The sequence below is a fragment of the Neltuma alba genome, unplaced genomic scaffold (assembly GCF_004799145.2).
Source record: "Neltuma alba isolate B1F8T4 unplaced genomic scaffold, ASM479914v2 tig00002811_pilon, whole genome shotgun sequence".
In the NCBI taxonomy this organism is placed as follows: Eukaryota; Viridiplantae; Streptophyta; class Magnoliopsida; order Fabales; family Fabaceae; genus Neltuma; species Neltuma alba.
In genome coordinates, this window is record NW_021633026.1 from 1 (window position 1) to 18,655 (window position 18,655).

Below are 18,655 nucleotides of genomic sequence, written 5' to 3' on the forward strand. Positions count from 1 at the left end.
TTTTCCAATACTAAAAAACGTAAGATATCAATCTAATTTGTTTAATTTTTAAAAAGTAATTTGTCTAATTTATAAATTAATATATAATCTCATATTACAACAGGATTATTTTAGATGGATCTTGTCACATTTGTTATAATTAATTTACTAATTTGATTTATTTGATATCTTCAAATTAATTAATTAACTTATATATCACTGCCTAAAAAAGGCTTTTAACGGCGGTTATTAGTGGTTTTTCACGGCAGTTTCGGAGGCGAAGTTGATGCAGTCGACGTTGAAATGTTTACAAAACACAGCGGTTGAGAATCGCTGTGAAAAAATGATTTTCCACGGTGGTTATGGATAAAACCGCTGTGGAAAGTTAGATTTCCACGGCGGTTATGTAAAAAACCGCCATGAAAAATGGTTTTAACGGCGGTTATTTGAATAACCGCCCGTTAAAATTTATTTTTTTTAAAAAAAAATTCTGTGTGATTTTTTTTACCACCCTGTAGTTTACAGTTCCAAATAAATATAGGTAATGCAGAATACGCAGAACAAGACCATATGAACAAGTAATCAACTAGTTAGTTAATATATACAGCAAGCATTGAAATTTCTTTTACATAAAGCAAAAATAGAGAACCAAGAGAACTAAGGGGAACCTAAGACAAAAGAATACGTGTAGGAACCAAGAGAACCAGCATCTTAAAAGAAAAGTAACTACTTCTGTCTATATAATAGAAATAATAAACATGTATTGGAGAGAACCAAAAGAAAATATCTAACAATGAATTTTTTGAAAAATGACCTAACTATTTGAAAGTTTTAACATTTTGTAGCAATGTTGTTGACAAAGTATCCTTCATCAAGTTGATGTCATCCATGAGATATGGTGCAGCATTTGAAATACCTGTTAATCAAAAATAACATAGTGAACTTAATCAAAAATGTGAAATGAATTGAAGAATGTCATGCAACGTAACTTATTTTTACCTCCTCTAATTTCTCAGTCACTCCTGTCTCAATAATGTCATTCATGTAGCGGATGACATAATATTTACATTCAACATGTCCTTGTTGACAACGGTACTAACAAAATGAAATATAAAATTGAATATTAGACATTATTGATTATAAACATTAACTTTAATTTATCTAAAAAGATTTAAAAGTATATATTTAGTTCAAAACAACATACCTTTGGGAGAATCCATATTCGTGCTTGTTTATTTTGTTTAATTGCCACAACATTAAAACCATGAAAGGCCCTATCAACAATATAAGAGAAAATGATGTTAAAGCATGTTTTTATAAACTTCACACGTAATAAATATATAAACATAAACTAACATGTTGATGACATCTTTGGTTTCTTTGAATGGATTTCCACAGAGGCACAAACAATTAGAGTCCAATGATAACTACAAAAGAAAAACCATGTTAATTATAATTCTATACATACAACTTGTGTATCTCAAATACAATAATACACTTACCCTTCCATGTAAGGTACAAAATATATTAGCTTTCTAGTTTAAGTCATTGTAGTCATCATGTAGATCGACCTTGCTTCCACAATATTAAGCTCTTTCTGCATCCTTTGAAGATACATAAAACCATATGTTCCTTCAAGTCCTTCGTTCTGACAGATTTGAGTAAAGTGTTTGTTGTTCAAATAAAAAACATCAGAACATGCATAAAGTATAACATGAAATAAGAAAATGATATTGTAACTTACAAAATAGAGAGCTGCATGAAGACTATATCAAGCTCCTCAAAGTTAAGGAACTAAACGAAGTCCTTCTTGTTAATGGTGAAATCGTATGTTATATCTGAACCCACAATCCCCAGTGAGATCTTGAAAGTAACAGGCTTATTCATGTTTGGCACTACGGAATGAAGAACCTCCACTCTGGAATACATAAGCATAACATCACCAGGAAGAAGTAGAAGCACAGGATCTGATGATGCGCTTTTTGTGGCCTTCTTCACTGTCACCTTTTTCACCATTGGCTTTACAATAAGTCTCCTTAACCACAAAATGAAATGTCCTTTAGCTTGGGCCAAGAGTCGAACCTCATCAGTAGGATTGGGCACTGGTATGCTGCCCTGACCAAGATCAATTCTCTCCACTGTTACCCTTGCTTGTTCGCTTGGAATTTTCATAATCCACATAGAAAGCACACGACATTTTATTGTCTTTGACAGGGTTAGGGCTAGGGTCAGAGTCAGACACTATCAATTGCTGTGTCTGATTATTACTGCCCTTCCAGCTTTTTATCACAAGTGAACCTTGAAATATAATATGAAATTAGTTAAGGCACATTAAATAAGTTTAAATGGATCAAATGAACCTTTAGAAGATCTGAAAAGATGTGTGATTATTATATGGGAAGGTTCAAATACTTGGGGCATTTGGAATCCGCTCGTGCCTATCATCATCAGAGCCTGTTGAAACTTGGCATCGAATTCGTCACGTATCTTTTGCATCTCTGTCATGTTTTGTTAACTAAGTTCAGCTCGAACTCTCTCTGTTTCTTTCTATAATCGTTGGTCAAGCTCCTCTTTAGATACCATGTTAGCAGAGGATGATCCAGTGCTTCTTCATGAAGCAGAGCCAAAAAATTCTTTAATACCAATCCCTTTAGGGGTCCCTCTGACTCTGCCAGGATGGTCAACCTTTCCAAGGGCAGTGGCCAAGATATCCATCCGTCCTTGAGGGACAAATATACGTTAGGATAATTGCTCCTCAAGTGTATCCTATAACATTAAAGCAACAAATTCAATTTAAGATAATTGAAAAAAGCAATTAATAAAGCATAATTCTTAAATATTACTTACAATCCTATCAGGATGTTCAATAGATGGAATGTAGCCAGTAGGATCTAAAGCAGCAGACATCTGTGCATTTTTCATCCCCTCCTCCATCATACTTCTTTCCAACCCACCATATCTTGCACGAGACATGGTATGTGGGTACACATTCTGCTCATATATTTGTTTGTTTTCCTGACTCAATGCCTATGACAATGAAACAAATTCGATAAAGTTAGTTTAGTTAAATAAAATATGACCTAATTAAAAACTAAATTTGAAGAAACCAAACCTAAAATGCAGGGTCTTCACGTTGCTTTACAAAACTCTCCCATGCCTCGTTACTAATAAATGGGTATCGTTCCTTAGGATGCTCACCCTTTCTTTTTTCACGAATATAATGTTTTGTAAGCGTGGATTTAAAATCCCTCCACCGTTCATCAAATTGCTTAAACAGACAATCTCTCATTTACTCAATGGCAGGAATATCAAATGTCAGCTGCAATACAATAGCATAAAGTTATAAAATAAATAAACAATTATAATTGAAACAAGTAGAGAAAACAATTTATAATGTACCAAGATATCCTCCCAAATGTTTTGCTTCAAATCTTTATCCACCTTCTTCCAGTTAGGAATGTCAATCTCAATCTTACTACATGTGACATAACCCACAAAACAAGTAAATTGAGCCCGAGTCTTTCCTATAGGCTTCAAATCATCATCAAACTCCACTATAATCCTCACAGGCTGTGTGGTCTCATCACATAAAGCCAAATGCCTCATACGGATTGGCCCTCTACCCTTTCTTTGGCTAGTAAAAGAGTTGTCATCTCCAGAACCCTGTTGATCGGATCCGTCCATTTCATGTGTTAAAGAATAATGAATTAATAAATGTAAGAATAAAAAAATATCAAATTAATATAAAACATTATTAAGTATATTTAACAAAAAACATCAAATAATTCATTTAAGCCTTATAACGATTATCCTCCTAAATTCCTTCACAATGATCATCTCTAATAGCATAGTCATTATCTGTCAAATGTAATTCAACTGTTTTAGGTCGAGTAGCTGTGAAAGGCAGGGTTTCATCAAGATTAAACTCTAAGTCACCATCATCTCCACCAACTCCTTGTCTCTTGCCTTGAAGCACGATAAACAATTTCTTTTTTATTAAATCGGGAACAACAAACACTTGTTTTACTTGACTTGCCAAAATAAATAGCTCGTCTCCATATCCAAACCTCTCAAGATCGACTGAAACAAATCCAAATTCTTCATCCACTTGCACAATATTACTATTAACCCACTTACATTTGAAGACAGGAACTTTAAACTTGATATAACTAACCTCTCATATCTCTTCTATTATTCCATAATAGGATATTGTCACCAACGTTGGGTTTCTATCTTTACAACTAGCAAAATGCATAGCTTCCGCTACTACTATCACCCCACTATTCTGCATGGTACTTTTATCATCTTGGGTTTTTGTGTAAAATGAATAACCATTTATATCATATCTGCCCCAGCACAAAACCTCAAAAGAAGGCCCTGCAGCCAACCTCTATATTGTCTCAGAAAGATTGTCATCTTTTAACACTTCTTGCTTGAACCACTCTGTAAATGACTTATTATGTTCATTAGCTAGTTACATATTGTTCTTTCTTGGATTTAAGTTCTTCAGTATATTCTTGTCAGCATTCAAGTAAGGCAAAACTTCATCCGTGTTGTTTAAAATATAAAGATGTGACTGCATTACAATTTCTCTTGACATAGACCTCACTACGACATCATGTGTTCCCTTGCTTCTCCCCTGATCATGTCAAGATTGAGGAAGACCAACTACCTTTACCCTATCAAGATGTGCATTACAAAACTCAACTGCCTCCTCAGCTACATATCTCTCAACAATTGATGCCTTAGGCCGATAAGGATTCTTAGAATATCCTTTTAGGATTTTCATGTATCTCTCAAAAGGGTACATCCATTTTAAACACAGGGCCACAAAGTCTTATCTCTTGCACAAGATGAGCTATCAAGGGGATCATAGTATCAAAAAATGATGAAGGAAAATGTATTTCCAATTGGGAGAGGATCACATAATCTTTATTGTCTAATTCGTCTAACTCAGCAGGATCAATGACTTTGCTGCAAATGGTACTAAAAAAACATACAAAGTCTTGTAATAGTATTTCTCACATCGGTTTTCATAATGCCTCGAATAGCAACTGGAAGTAATTGTTGCATCAATACGTGACAATCATAAGACTTTATTCTCATTATCTTCAAATCTTGCATTGAAACAAGTTTGCTTAAATTAGAAGAATAATCTTGTGGCACCTTAATACTATTGACAAAACCACAGAAACCTTTTTTCTCTTCTTTTGATAATGTGTGCGCAGCTAGATGTAAATAAACCCTCTTACCATCTCTTTCTTGTGGGTGGAGGATATTTCTTATTCCAATTTCGACTAAGTCTCATCTTGTATTGATTCCATCCTTAGTCTTTCCATTTATATGCAAAAGTGTACCAACAAGGCTCTCACACACATTCTTCTCCATATGCATCACATCTAGACTATGCCTCACATCAAGACTTTGCCAATATTGGAAGATAAAAAAAGATAGATCTTTTTTTTTCATATATTCGTCTCACCGACAGTCTTCTTTTTTTTACTAAAGCCCACATTAATTCTCTCCACCCACTGATAAACTTCTTCTCCAGTTAATGGTCTTGGAGTCATTTCATATTCTTATGAGCCGTTAAATGCCTCTTTCAATCTATGGTGAGGGTGATACTGACTAAGAAACCTTCTATGACCAAGGTATACCGTCTTCCTGCCATGTTTAAGTTGCATATAGTGGGTGCCTTCTTCACATATTGGACATGCTTTATGCCCCTTAACACTGTATCTTGACGAATTTCCATATGCCAGAAAGTCATTTATCATGGTAAAGATCATGGCACGTAAATTGAAAGTCTCTTATTTATATGCATCAAACACATCAACATCTTCCTTCCATAATTTCTTCAAATCCTCAATCAAAGGTGTCGAATACACATCGATATCGTTTCTTGGCTATTTTAGCCTTGAGATCCTCAAAGATAGCACGATACACTTTCTTTACATACATAACCAAGGAGGCAGGTTGTAAATTACGAGGAGCATTGGCCAAGCACTGTATGTGCTACTAAGATTACCATATGTGTTAATTCCGTCCGTACAAAGCCCTAGCTAAAGGTTTTTTGGTTCGCCACCAAATTGAGAAAATTTTTGATCTATTGGTTTCTATTGAGGAGAATTTGCTGGGTGACGAAGCTTTCTATCACATATTTTCTCATCGAAATGCCATCTTAAGTTCTTTGCATCTATGGCATTAGCAAATAAACGCTTAAATCATGGTATTATTAGAAGATACCATGGAACCTTCAAAGGAGAACCTTTGGTCATCTCATTATAATCACCATCATCTTTCTTAATGTTGTATCTTGAAGTCCCACATTTAGGGTACTTATTCAACCCTTCATAATCATTTTTGAATAATATGTAGTCATTAGAACACGCATGTATCTTCTCATATTCCAAACCTATCGGACACAAAATTTTCTTTGCCTCGTACATCTGTTTCGGAAGTGAATTCCCTTTTGGAAGCATATCACTTAGCAGTTCAAGCAATTCCGTGAAACTAACATCGGTCCAACCATTTCTTGCCTTCAAGTTCATCAGTTTTAACACGATTGTCAACCTTGTGTAATCATCTTTGCACCTTGGGTATAAAGGCATCTCTGCATCACTACACAAAGTTTCAAAAGTGGGAGAAAACTGTGTAAAAAAATCAGACATTATATCACGAAACATATTTGAAATTCTATCACCAAAGTCTTCATTCACAAGCTTCTCCTTTGCAGACAGTATAGTCTTCTTAATTTCTCCATGCCATATCCAATTTGTATATCTCAAATTCATCCCATCACAGATAAGATGCTCTTTTATCTCAGGAATAGTTCGTCGACTATTGTTTAAACATTTGACACAAGGACAATAATACAATCCATCTCTTTTACTAGGGGCATTTCTCTGAACAAACTCAAGAAACATTTCAACCCCATCCTCATATTCTTTGCTGATTCTCTTAGCTTTTATCCAACTACGATTCATTGTTCTACATGGTCAATGAACATAGTTGTCAAGGTCAATTTTAATTCCTTAATTCAAATATTGAAATAATACAATCATTAAATGTTAGTCAATAAATTAAAATTTACTAATATTTAATTACAAATTAAAGGAAATGTCTCTTTTTTTTAAAAAAAAATTGACAAAATTTCCCTTTAACAACTATGTACAAATTAAACACCGAATTAGAAAAAAAACCTCAAAATTTTTAATCAAAATTAAAATTTTCTCAGCCCCTATTTATCTTATTAAATATATTATAATAAAAAAGTTAAATATATAATTATTTTTAAAAATTAGATTAAGTAATTTCTTAAAACTTAGTATATATAGTGAATGAACGAAATGTTAATAAAATAAAAAATAAACAAACATATATAAGTTTTGTGAAATAGTTAAACAAAAATTATTTTAATCAACAAAAAATATTCTTTATAACATATTTCAACATGATAAATTTGAAGAAATATAACAAATAAAACAAAAACAAAAATTCAATTTCAAACTAATTCAATGAATAAAGATTTTAAAGCTAAAATTTCTAAATCCAAAAAGGGAACACAAATGATATCCATTTGTAATGAAATTTTAAACAACACTTTACCATCAATCAAAGTTCATAACAAAAAAAAATCATAAAATACCAAACAGATTATTTATTACTAAATTCTCAAATTTATTACAAAAAAATACTAAAAATTCAAAATAAATATAAAAAAAATTATAAAAAAATCAAAAATTTTAAAACTAATCAACTTCAAACATTTAAACATGTTTCTAATATAGTATATAGGTAGGAATTGAGCTTTTCTCACACCAAATACCCACCAATCAATGGTTCAAGCACAAAAAATGCAAAATCAACAATACAAGCCAATCGCAATGTAAAACTAACAAATTCATTTGAAATATAATAGATTTTTATAGTCAAACATTCAAGAAGCCAAGAAAAATTGAAAAGTATGAAAGAAGAAGATACTCACAGAGCAGAGATGATTCAAATGCGAAAAGAGGGGTGTTTAAACGGTGACGGACGGCAGCAAGACACCACAAGCTAAATGGAGGAGTTTAAATGGTGGGGGAGTTGGGGGGGAATGGCTGGTAATGGAAGTTTTTTGGTGGTGGGACAGAGGGAGATCACGGCGCACTGAAACGAAAGTAAAAAGGAGAGAAAACAAATGCACCATGTAGGGTTATTTTAAAACTTTCCACAGTAGTTATTAAAAAAACCACGTGGAAATCATTTTTAATGGCATTTATTTCAATAATCGCTGTTAAAAATGTTTTCCACGACAGTTTTCTTAATAACCGCCGTAGAGAATCAACACTTAATCAACTTATTTACAAAAATAACACCGTCTTTTTTTTCACGTCATTTTTCTGATTAACTGCCTTTATTTGATGACGTTAAAAGTCTTTTTTTCTAGTAGTGTATATATAATATATATTAAGGATAAGTGGGACTATTAGTTTATTTTAAAACGATGATGCCTGCCAGCGTGTGGTCCATGTTGTCAATGAGGCTTTTTGTTATTTTAAAAATAAAAAATAAAATTTGATGTATATTGTTTATCCAGGTGGGAAATTTGATTTTGTTTTGATAATTTCATTTATTCTAGACCTAGTATCATTTTTCATATTTGTTTAGAAAAATATTATTTCCAAACTCTTTAACAAATCTCCCTAACATTCCTCAAACGGGGAGAATATAGATTAATAGTAAACTTTTAAATAATTTTATTGAGATTGCATGCTAATTTCTTATTCTTTATTCTAAATATAAATATTCGGTTTAATTCTTGCTGCTTTTATGAATAACATAATTACAATTTATTTCATGTATTCTTTTTATTTTTTGTTTGTTTATATTATCTAGCCTCAATATTGCACATATTTATCTTATATTTTATTTTATTTTATTTTTATTATAATATTATTTTTTAAGTAGATACAACCTCGAGTGCTTAATATAAAAATTAGTTTAATTTTTATTTTGTTCTTAAATATAAAAATTTAATATATTTTGTTTTTCAAATTTATCTATTTTTTCAAAATAGTCCTGTTAAAAATTTCGTTAAATGATAATTCTAGTTAATACACATTATTAGTAAAGGTATTCTAGGAAAAACAATACATATTTATTACAAATAATTAACTTAACAAACTTTCTTAATCTACTCGAATTAGTTAATTAGCTCTTATATTAAGGAGTGACAGTAATATTTGAAATGATAATACTCCCTCTCATCTCTTTTTTTTGGTTAAACAATACCCCTTTGGCTCTCATCTTTAACTTATGTAATATATTCTAGGAAAGAAAAAAACCTATTTATTACAAATAACTAATTTAATATATTTTTTCAACCTATTTATTACAAATAACTAATTTAATATATTTTTTCAATCTATTTAAATTAGTCAACTAGTTCTTATATTAAAGACCGGAGATAATATTTGGAATGATAATACTCCCTCTCATCTCTTTTTTTTGTTAAACAATGCCCCATTGGCTCTCATCTTTAATTTAACATAAAAACTACCTAACTAATTTTAATATTTTAAGAACTTCAAAAAAATCAATTTAATTATAACTTATGTGACATAATCTCTCCTTGATAACATTAAATTATATATTAGTTTATAAATTAGATAAATTCATTTAAAAAGAAATTATAAATATAGAAAATAAAGTGGATTTCAATATCATATTTAGGAGTAAACTCTCAAGCTAGCTCCTATACGAGAGACCAGAAGGTGTAGTTATATTAGTACTACTTCCAATTTGCAAATATTAAAGAATTACATATATTAGCTATTTGTAACAAATAAATCTTGTTTTTCACAAAATATCCTTATTAATCCTGTTAGTTCTAGAGTATTTTATGATAATTTAGAGAAGACAATATTTATTTATCATAAATAACTAAATATTCTTTTTAAATACTCCTCCGGTCCTTAATATAGGACCCAATTATTGAGTTGGTTTTGGTTCTAAATATAAGACCCATTTCTCATATTTATCAATAATCCCTAAATTACCCTTATGGATACTCTCCTCAACTATAATCAAGTAGAAGAAGGAGAGGGGGTATTGAGAAAGATGATTATGGTGTTTTAGGAAAAACGTGTCATATTTATTACAATTAACTAACTTACCTAACTTCATTAATCTAATCAAATTAGTTAAATGGGTTTTATATTAAGGACCGGAGGAGTAATATTCACGGATTAGTTACTAGCTAGTACTAACAAAACAGCTTCAACTTTCACCCGGGGGGGGATCTTTCAACGAGGAACATGTTGAGCAGGGTACCAAAAACGTGGTTCGCATTTCCTTGATGGACCAATCCCTTTTGTTCTTTTGCATTTCCTTGATGGACCAATCCCTTTTGTCCTTTTGCATTTCCTTGATGGACCAATCCCTTTTGTTCTTTTGTATTTCCTTGATGGACCAATCCCTTTTGTTCTTTTGCACCTCTGAATAATCCAGGACTTAGAGAAAGCTCAAGTGTTATATATCCATAACAATACCTTCCTTCATTCCTTGCAGAACAATGATGATTATCTCTAGTATGCTTCTTGTCTTTGTCACAGTCTTGTTCATGTTGTTACTGATAAGACAGTTTAGAAAATGTGGTTCTTCACCAGATCATCATCATCAGAAGCTTCCTCCCGGCCCGGCGAGGCTGCCTATTATCGGCCACCTTCACTTGATCAACGATTTGCCTCACCGGACGTTTCAGAAGCTCTCAGCTCAACATGGATCTCTCATGTACTTGCAGTTAGGTTGTATACCTACTTTGGTAGTGTCATCCTCGGACATGGCCAGAGACATTTTTAAGAATCATGATCTTGTTTTCTCGGGTAGGCCTGTGTTATATGCTGCTAAACGCCTCACTTATAACTGTTCAACCTTGAGTTTTGCTCCTTATGGTGATTACTGGAGGCAGATGAGGAAGATTGTAATGTTGGAGCTTTTGAGTTCCCGGAGGGTTCGAGGTTTTCAAGCCATACGGTCTCGAGAGCTTAAGGTTTTTCTTGATTCTATAGCTGTCACTTCAGCTAATTCAAGCTCTGTGAACTTAAGTGAAATGACACTTTTGTTGAGCAACAAAATTGTGTCTAAGATTGCTTTTGGTAAGAAAATGCACGAGGATGATGATAAAAACATAGGCAAGTTCCATGAAATGCTTAGAGAAACACAGGAACTGTTGGGAGGATTTTGTGTTGCAGATTTCTTTCCTTGGTTGGGATGGATCAACAAGTTCAATGGCCTTGATCGAAGGATACAGAAGAACTTGAGGGAATTAGATGACTTCTTTAACACAGTGATTAATGAGCATAGAGATTCATCAAGTTATAATAATAAGCATGAAGAACAGGAGGAGGATGAAGATCTTGTTGATGTGCTTGTTCGACTTCAGAAGGATTTGAATCAGCCAATTTCCATCACCGACGGCCAAATAAAGGGCGTGCTAATGGTAATTATATGTTATTTCTTAGCAAACTAGAGAAAGTAAACAAATGATGAGTTCTATTGTTTGTACATGTAGGGACCCCATGGATAGGAACCTCACATTTCACCTATCTTCATAGTTTAGTGTCTCTCTGCCTTGAAGTGTGCGGAAGGGAATCTCTTGTCAAAATAGAGTAAAATGACATCATTTTGTCTTCTTTTGAAATAAAAGGAAAAACCCTTATTTCATTTATTAAATATGAATATTTTTAATTAAATCATATTATTTATAATTAGTTTGACCCTCCAATTTGACCTACTCTTGAGCTACTATCTCAACTAATTCATTGTCTAGTTCAATTATCAATACCTTAACTTCCACCTATTATCCTATCTTAGTGCCCTTCTCTACTTTTACCTTGAAGTACCTAAGGGAATTTCTTACTCTCAAAGCTAATGTGTATGTTAAAATATGTCTTTTAATTATGGAGTAAGAAGAGTGAACTTTCTTGGTGGGTTATATGCAGGACATCTTTGTGGCAGGCACAGACACATCTTCAGCTACACTGGTATGGATAATGGCTGAACTAATTAGGAACCCAGATTCAATGAAGAAAGCACAAGAGGAAGTGAGAAAAGTTGCTAAAAGAAAACAAATGGTAGAAGAGGAAGATCTTGGAAGTCTCAAGTACCTCAAATCAGTAGTAAAAGAGACATTGAGGCTACATCCACCAGCACCATTACTAGTACCAAGAGAAACCAGAGACGTTTGTAGGATCAAAGGGTTTGAGATTCCAGCGAAAACTCGAGTTTTTGTGAATGCAAAATCTATAGGGACAGAAGCAAAAGAATGGCAGAATCCAGAAGAATTTAAACCAGAGAGGTTTCCAAAAAGTTCGGTGGATTGTGGCTACGGGGGACAATTTGAGATGCTTCCATTTGGGGCTGGAAGAAGAGGGTGTCCAGGAATCAATTTTGCTATGCCCATGGTGGAACTTGCACTCGCAAATCTTTTGCACCTATTTGATTGGAAACTTCCAAGTGGGATGAAAAGTGAAGAACTTGACATGGAAGAAGCATTTGGCATTACAATGCACAAGAAATCTCATCTTTGCGTAATACCTTGTCCTCCATATTAATTTATTGTTTTTTTTCTTGTTTACCTATTTTTAAAGTGTTGTGTCACAAAAAAAGAAATAAATCCGTAATATTTGGATTTTTCTTCCTATATGTCAATGGCAATATAATCTCCTAAATTTTACTCTTTTCTAATAGACTGTTCTCTTAAAATTTTGAATTTAAATTGTCTGTAAACACCTCTCTAAACTACAAATAAAAACCTTTTAAAATATTATATTATATTATAGAAAATTCCATGTACGAGATTAAAAATAAAAAGGAATTTATTTACTATTACATCACTAAAAAAAATAAAAAAGTTTATAACTTAAAAAGGCAGCTTAAACTATTTCATTTCCCAGTGATATAAAAACCTCAAAAAACGGATATAAATGTAAAATGATGGCTGTGATCGAGTGTGTGTATATATAATAAGACAAAAAGGCACATTTGATTTTTTTGAAATAAAAAATTATATTATAAAAATAATTATCTTCTCAATCATCTAGTCCTGGGGCACTGGGTCTCAAATAATATTTTTTTGACAATAATTATAATTTGAAAATTAAACTTTTTAATATTTTAGCATTTAAAAATATTTTGAACACGTTCGGTATGCTGAAAATCTAGTTCCGGAAAAGGAAAATCAAGATTTTCCAGAGGCTTGGTTGGTATGTTTGGTTGGACAATTTTTGGAGAAGAGATTTTCTGGCAGTGGATAGTTTTCATCCGCATAAAGGAAAATTAGTTCCCACCGTTTTTGGTGGGAATCCATTTTCTAATGCAGGTAGGCAAATACGAAAGACATATCTGCCCTCAAAACGTATGCCATTGCTCTCTTCTTCTTCTCCTTCATCTACTGCTTCTTCCTCTCTTCTCATCTTTTTTTTTTCCCTTCCTTTTCATCTCCTTTTCTTTCTTCATTTTCATATCCGTCACTTCTTGTCACTCTTTGATTCATTAAAAGCAAAAAAAAAAATGCTATAAAGATGAGCCCATTATCCTCAATAGATAAACAAAATATTTCTTTACTTAAAAACAAAAAAAAATTCTTCCAATGGGTGCGGAGAAAAAGCATTTTGCAACTTCTTCAAGAGGCAAACATATATACCTAGAAATGCATTGATAAAAGTGCAACAACATCACTCAAGCTTGATCCCATGAGCCCTTTAGCTCATTCATCAAATTTAGAATTTGCTAATGTTCATGGCCTATATGCAAATATCTTTGAAGTGAAACTTGTTATATGTAAAAGTAGGCTCAATAGGCTTTTTGATAACGTCTACCTCATAAAAATGTTTTCATATGAAATATATATGATTTTTCAAAAGGAAAATGACCAGAAAATAATAACTGAAATTGAAAAGGACAAAAAAATCATACAAATAAATAAAATGACGAGAAAAACATGAGGTATAAATCCAGAATACTCAAATTTTGGTAGAAAGACTAAAATGCTGTTTAAACGTTTTGAAAAGGAAAGTGTTCATTGCCCTAATTCTTTCAAATTTCTCACTTGCCCAAACTCATCTTCTCCAAAAGTTGCCAAAGTCATCGTCACATCAGAACTACAAAGCTATTGATCTCCTAACTTTTCCACTCACCCAAACTACAAAGCCCTCATTATCCCAAGTCATTGACTCACCAAACTACAAAGCCGTTGTTCTCTGAAGTCGTCCACTTTCATTGCCACCGTTGAGGATAGTTTTAGTGAGAAATGTGCATAGCATCTATGAGAAGCTTCACCTATTGAGCCATCATCATGAAAAAGGGTAACTTTATTTGTTCCTAGTTTTTTTAAATGTTGTTCATAGTAAGCGCATGACTTATGCATCTCTTTGAAGTTTATTACTTTCAATTGTTTTATTATTTTTAATGTAATAAAATAAGGAACCTATCTTCTAATTTTATGGGATTTTCTTATGACTTCTTGTCTCTATAATGGGGTTCATTGTTGATTGGCTTTCTACTATCTTCTAATGAAATTTGTTCTTAAAGTTTGCTATCTTGTTAGTCTACATTTTTTGCTTTGTTATGATAATTCAAGAATGAGTAATAAATTTCATTACTTGAGTAGCAAATTTCATTACTTAAGTAGTAAATAGTCCTGGTTAGTTTGTGGTGAAATGAAAACACTTGGAATGTGAATGACCATATTTGTATTAATAATTTCCTGTAAAGCCAAAAACATTGACTTGTTATTGGAATTGAATTCATTTGGTAATGGAACTTACCAGATTTATTATGTTAATGACTACATTGTTGTGAAACAAATTAAGTTAAGTAGGTTAAGGAATTTACTACATTTCTTAATAGAATTGACTACATTTCTTTTGATAATGACTAAATTATTGTGAAGGAAATATAGCATAGTATATGACTTTGAGGTTGTGTTTTTTGCAAAAAGGAAAAACAGTATTAGAAAGAGAGCTAAGTGAAGAAATGAAGAATGTGGCCATGTTGTTTTGAAAAAAATTTCTTGAGTTGGGAAATGCATTTATACAGACAAATGTAATGTCCAACTATTATTATGATATTGACTTACGATTATAAATAGAATTTATGTACAGAAACAAATTGAATCGTCATTATTACATAGTTATTGATAACATGTGCTAATTATGTTTACCTTTGGGTGTCATGTAATGAAGGTAGCTTTTGACAACATTTGCCAAATGATTGATAACTTTTGAAATGAATATAACAATTTCCATAATGTCGTTACAACCTCTTTATTTGCAACCATTTCTAAACTATTTGCATACAATTTTACTAAACATGTAACGAGAATAACAACTTGTGAAATTAGAATAACCATTTGTATAAAGAGTTTTGCAACCTGTTTTAAGCCATTTGCAGACAGTTTTACAGAACAATTAATGTGAATGACAACTTGTGTAATGAAAATTACCATTTGCATTATGGGATTTGCAACATGTTTATTTGCAACAATTTTTAATCATTTGGCACACAATTTTACTAAATAAGTAACGAAAATAATAACTTGAGAAATGAAAGTGACCATTGTGTAACAAATTTTGCAACCTATTTTGTGTTTAAGCCATTTGTAGACAATTTTAGAAAACAAGTAATAGGAATGAATCCTTACATAATGAAATTTACTATTTGTGTTAAGAGATTTGCAATCATTTTTAATCCATTTGCACATAATTTTATTAAATATATAACAGGAGTAACAACTTGCAAAATAAAAGTGACTATTTGCATAATGAGTTTTGCAACCTTTTTTAATCAATATGTTCGTATGTGAAAACCCTCGCCTGCTTGTTTCTTTTCACTTTAGGGGCATTTTAGTCATTCCACCAAAACTTACAAATCTCAAATTTATATTTCATGTCCATTTGGTCATTTTACTTATTTGGATGAACTTTGTCTTTTCCAATTTCAATGAGTATTTTTTGGTCATTTTCCCTTGATCATAACTTTAAAATTACAAAGTGCCTTTGAATGAGTCTTATTACATTAAAAACTAGACTTAGAAAGCTTTTCAATGGTAGGTCTTTTGCCCAATTTGAATTTAAATTGAGAAAGTTATATTTAATTAAAAGTTGCTCTATTTAAAACGTCAAAAATAGAGTGTAATAGAGACTAATAAATTTAAATTTTGTGCGAAAAGTTGAAATTTATATGCATAAATTAATATTTTTTGATACAAATTCTACTTTAATAAACCCATGGTTAAACTTTAAGCTACAAGAAAGAAATGAGTATGTTCGAATTTAATACAGGCAAAGTTTAATTTGATGCATCAAATTCAAGTTTTCTTAAATAGATTCAAATTTGATGTAAGAAAATTTAGATTTTCTACGTCAAATTCAAATTTGTTTGCTCTTTTTCTTGTCATATTAAGGTTTAAATTTCATCAAATATGACTTCATCAATCTAAATGTAAATGAGGTAAATGACTTATCATTGAAGAGTTATTTAAATCTAGTTTCTGAAAAAACAAAACTGAATAAAAAGTTTTTTAATATTTATAAGGATATGATCAAAATTGTGAACAAAGGTTATAAACGTTTTAGCTTTGACTTTTGATTAATATTGTTATAATATCTCACAAACTATAAATACTTTTAAAATGAAACTTGTTTGATATAAATATAGACTATTTAAATAATTTAATTTTGCAATGTTATTGTGTTTTTAGAAATCGTTTGTGACTTTTGATCACTATCTTGAAAATAAATTTCAAAATATAAAGAGTTTTTTTTTGGTAAATGGTTAAAAGTAAACTAAACAGCTAAGTCTGACGACATAAAACCAGCAACAAAATCAGGAGCAGAAGCAAGAAAACTTATTACGTCCACAACACCCAGTGCCCTCTTTGCCATAGCATCAGCAGCCAAATTAGCGTCCCTGCTACACCAGACCACACTAGCATCCCAATCCTTATCGAGCCATAACTGAACCTCTTGAATCAAGTCGCGATCTGGATGTTCATCATGCAAACCAGAAGCAAGAAGCTCTACCAAGGCCCTACAACTGGTCTCAATAATAACCGGTGCCACTTCATGTCCCAAGCCCTCTTGAGAGCCCAAATAACCGCCCATAACTCTGCTTGGAAGGTGCTAACTGTTCCAATATTGAAAAGAAAACCATCCAGCCATCTCCCAACATGATCCCACGCCAAACCTCCACATACAAAATTCTTCGTGTCCCTCACACAAGCACCATCGACATTGTATTTTATACAACCTACGAATGGAGCTTGCCATATACTAAGTGGCCACTGGGAACCCGAACTCTCAGTCAAGGACCTACTCGAATAGGCCACTATAGCTGGCGCTTGGGCCACTGCTTGAATATTTCCCCTTGCTTTGTGTTGAAACATACTCTTATTACGATTCAACCAAATTTGTCACGCTAACACAGTGAACCACAGACCCCACCGTACTCTCATAAGTCTGTACTAAGCACTGATATTCCAGTTAATCCACTCAGTCAGCTCTACGAATTCAAAAAATCTGTGATGAAGATGCACTGGTAAAGTCTCGCGCCAACAAGCTTGAGACACCTAACAATCTCTTAACACGTGCAACGTCCTTTCTCTATCAGCTCCACAAAGATCACACTCCATCCTATCTTGCAGCCCTTTTATAGCTCTAATAGTATTTGTGAACAGTCTTCCCCTGCCACAAACCCAAAGGAAGGTCTTATACCTTTACGGGACCGGTAATTTCCACAGCTTATGCCACATATGTTTATTACCCGAGACTTTGTGGCTACACAACATTTCATAGGCTGACTTAATTGAGAATACTCCATTGTTTGTCACTACCAATCACGGAGTATCACTACTCCCCCCTAAATCTAAAAGAGGCACCTGTTCAATATCATTAAGGACTATTAGAGGAAGATAAGGTCCCAAATATGCCACTCCTACACCCCTGAAACAGATGCATAGTCAGCCACTTTCTTATCATGCATAGACTCATCAATTGGCCGAACAGTATAAGGACTAAGGTTCTTATAGTTCGATAACCAATCATCCTCCCAAAAGCGAATTTTAGTACCATCACCTAGAGACCACCCAATACCTTTAGTTGTCTTTTCCCAAGCAAGAGAAATACACTTCCAAACATGTGAGGCACACCTACGGTGTTCAATCTATGGTATAATATCAGTACCACAATTATACTTTTCCCTCAGAAACTGAATCCATGAAGCATCTCTTCATTGAATAAGGCCCAATCCTAGCTTCATCATAAAAGCCATATTCTGCTTATGTGCCTGTCTAAGTCCTAATCCGCCTTCATCTTTCCGTTTGCATACTTCATCCCAAGCAATGTGGTGGACCTTTCTAGAAGAGTTCGTACTTCCCATAAAAAACCACAACAACATTGGTCAATCTTATTACAAATATTGATCGGTAATAAAGACGACTGCATAGTATAGTTAGGAATAGCAACCACAATAGAAGAGACAAGTGTATGCCTAGCTGCTATTGAAAGAGTATTGGCTTTCCAGTTAGTGAGACACTTGTCCATCTTGCCCAGGATATACTCATATGTAGATTTCGAGACCCACTTATGGTAAAAAGGGACTCCCAGGTATCTCCCTAAGTCAGCTGTCGATG

The 18,655-nt window shown here is 32.7% G+C and overlaps 1 protein-coding gene across 1 annotated transcript; it reads left to right on the forward strand.

Annotated features, from left to right (window-relative positions):
- The first annotated feature begins 10,537 nt into the window (after positions 1-10,537).
- On the forward strand, positions 10,538-12,578 carry LOC114738618 (cytochrome P450 71A9-like). The gene is made up of 2 exons (XM_028926691.1): positions 10,538-11,464; positions 11,967-12,578. The coding sequence occupies exons 1-2, from the start codon at positions 10,538-10,540 to the stop codon at positions 12,576-12,578; spliced, it is 1,539 nt and encodes a 512-aa protein (XP_028782524.1).
- The last annotated feature ends 6,077 nt before the right edge of the window (positions 12,579-18,655 follow it).

Bases quoted from the DNA above. Each gene is read 5' to 3' on its own strand.
- LOC114738618 (XM_028926691.1), top strand. From the start codon at position 10,538: ATGATGATTATCTCTAGTATGCTTCTTGTCTTTGTCACAGTCTTGTTC. The intron at 11,465-11,966 runs GTAATTATATGT...GGTTATATGCAG, and splicing joins AAATAAAGGGCGTGCTAATG to GACATCTTTGTGGCAGGCAC.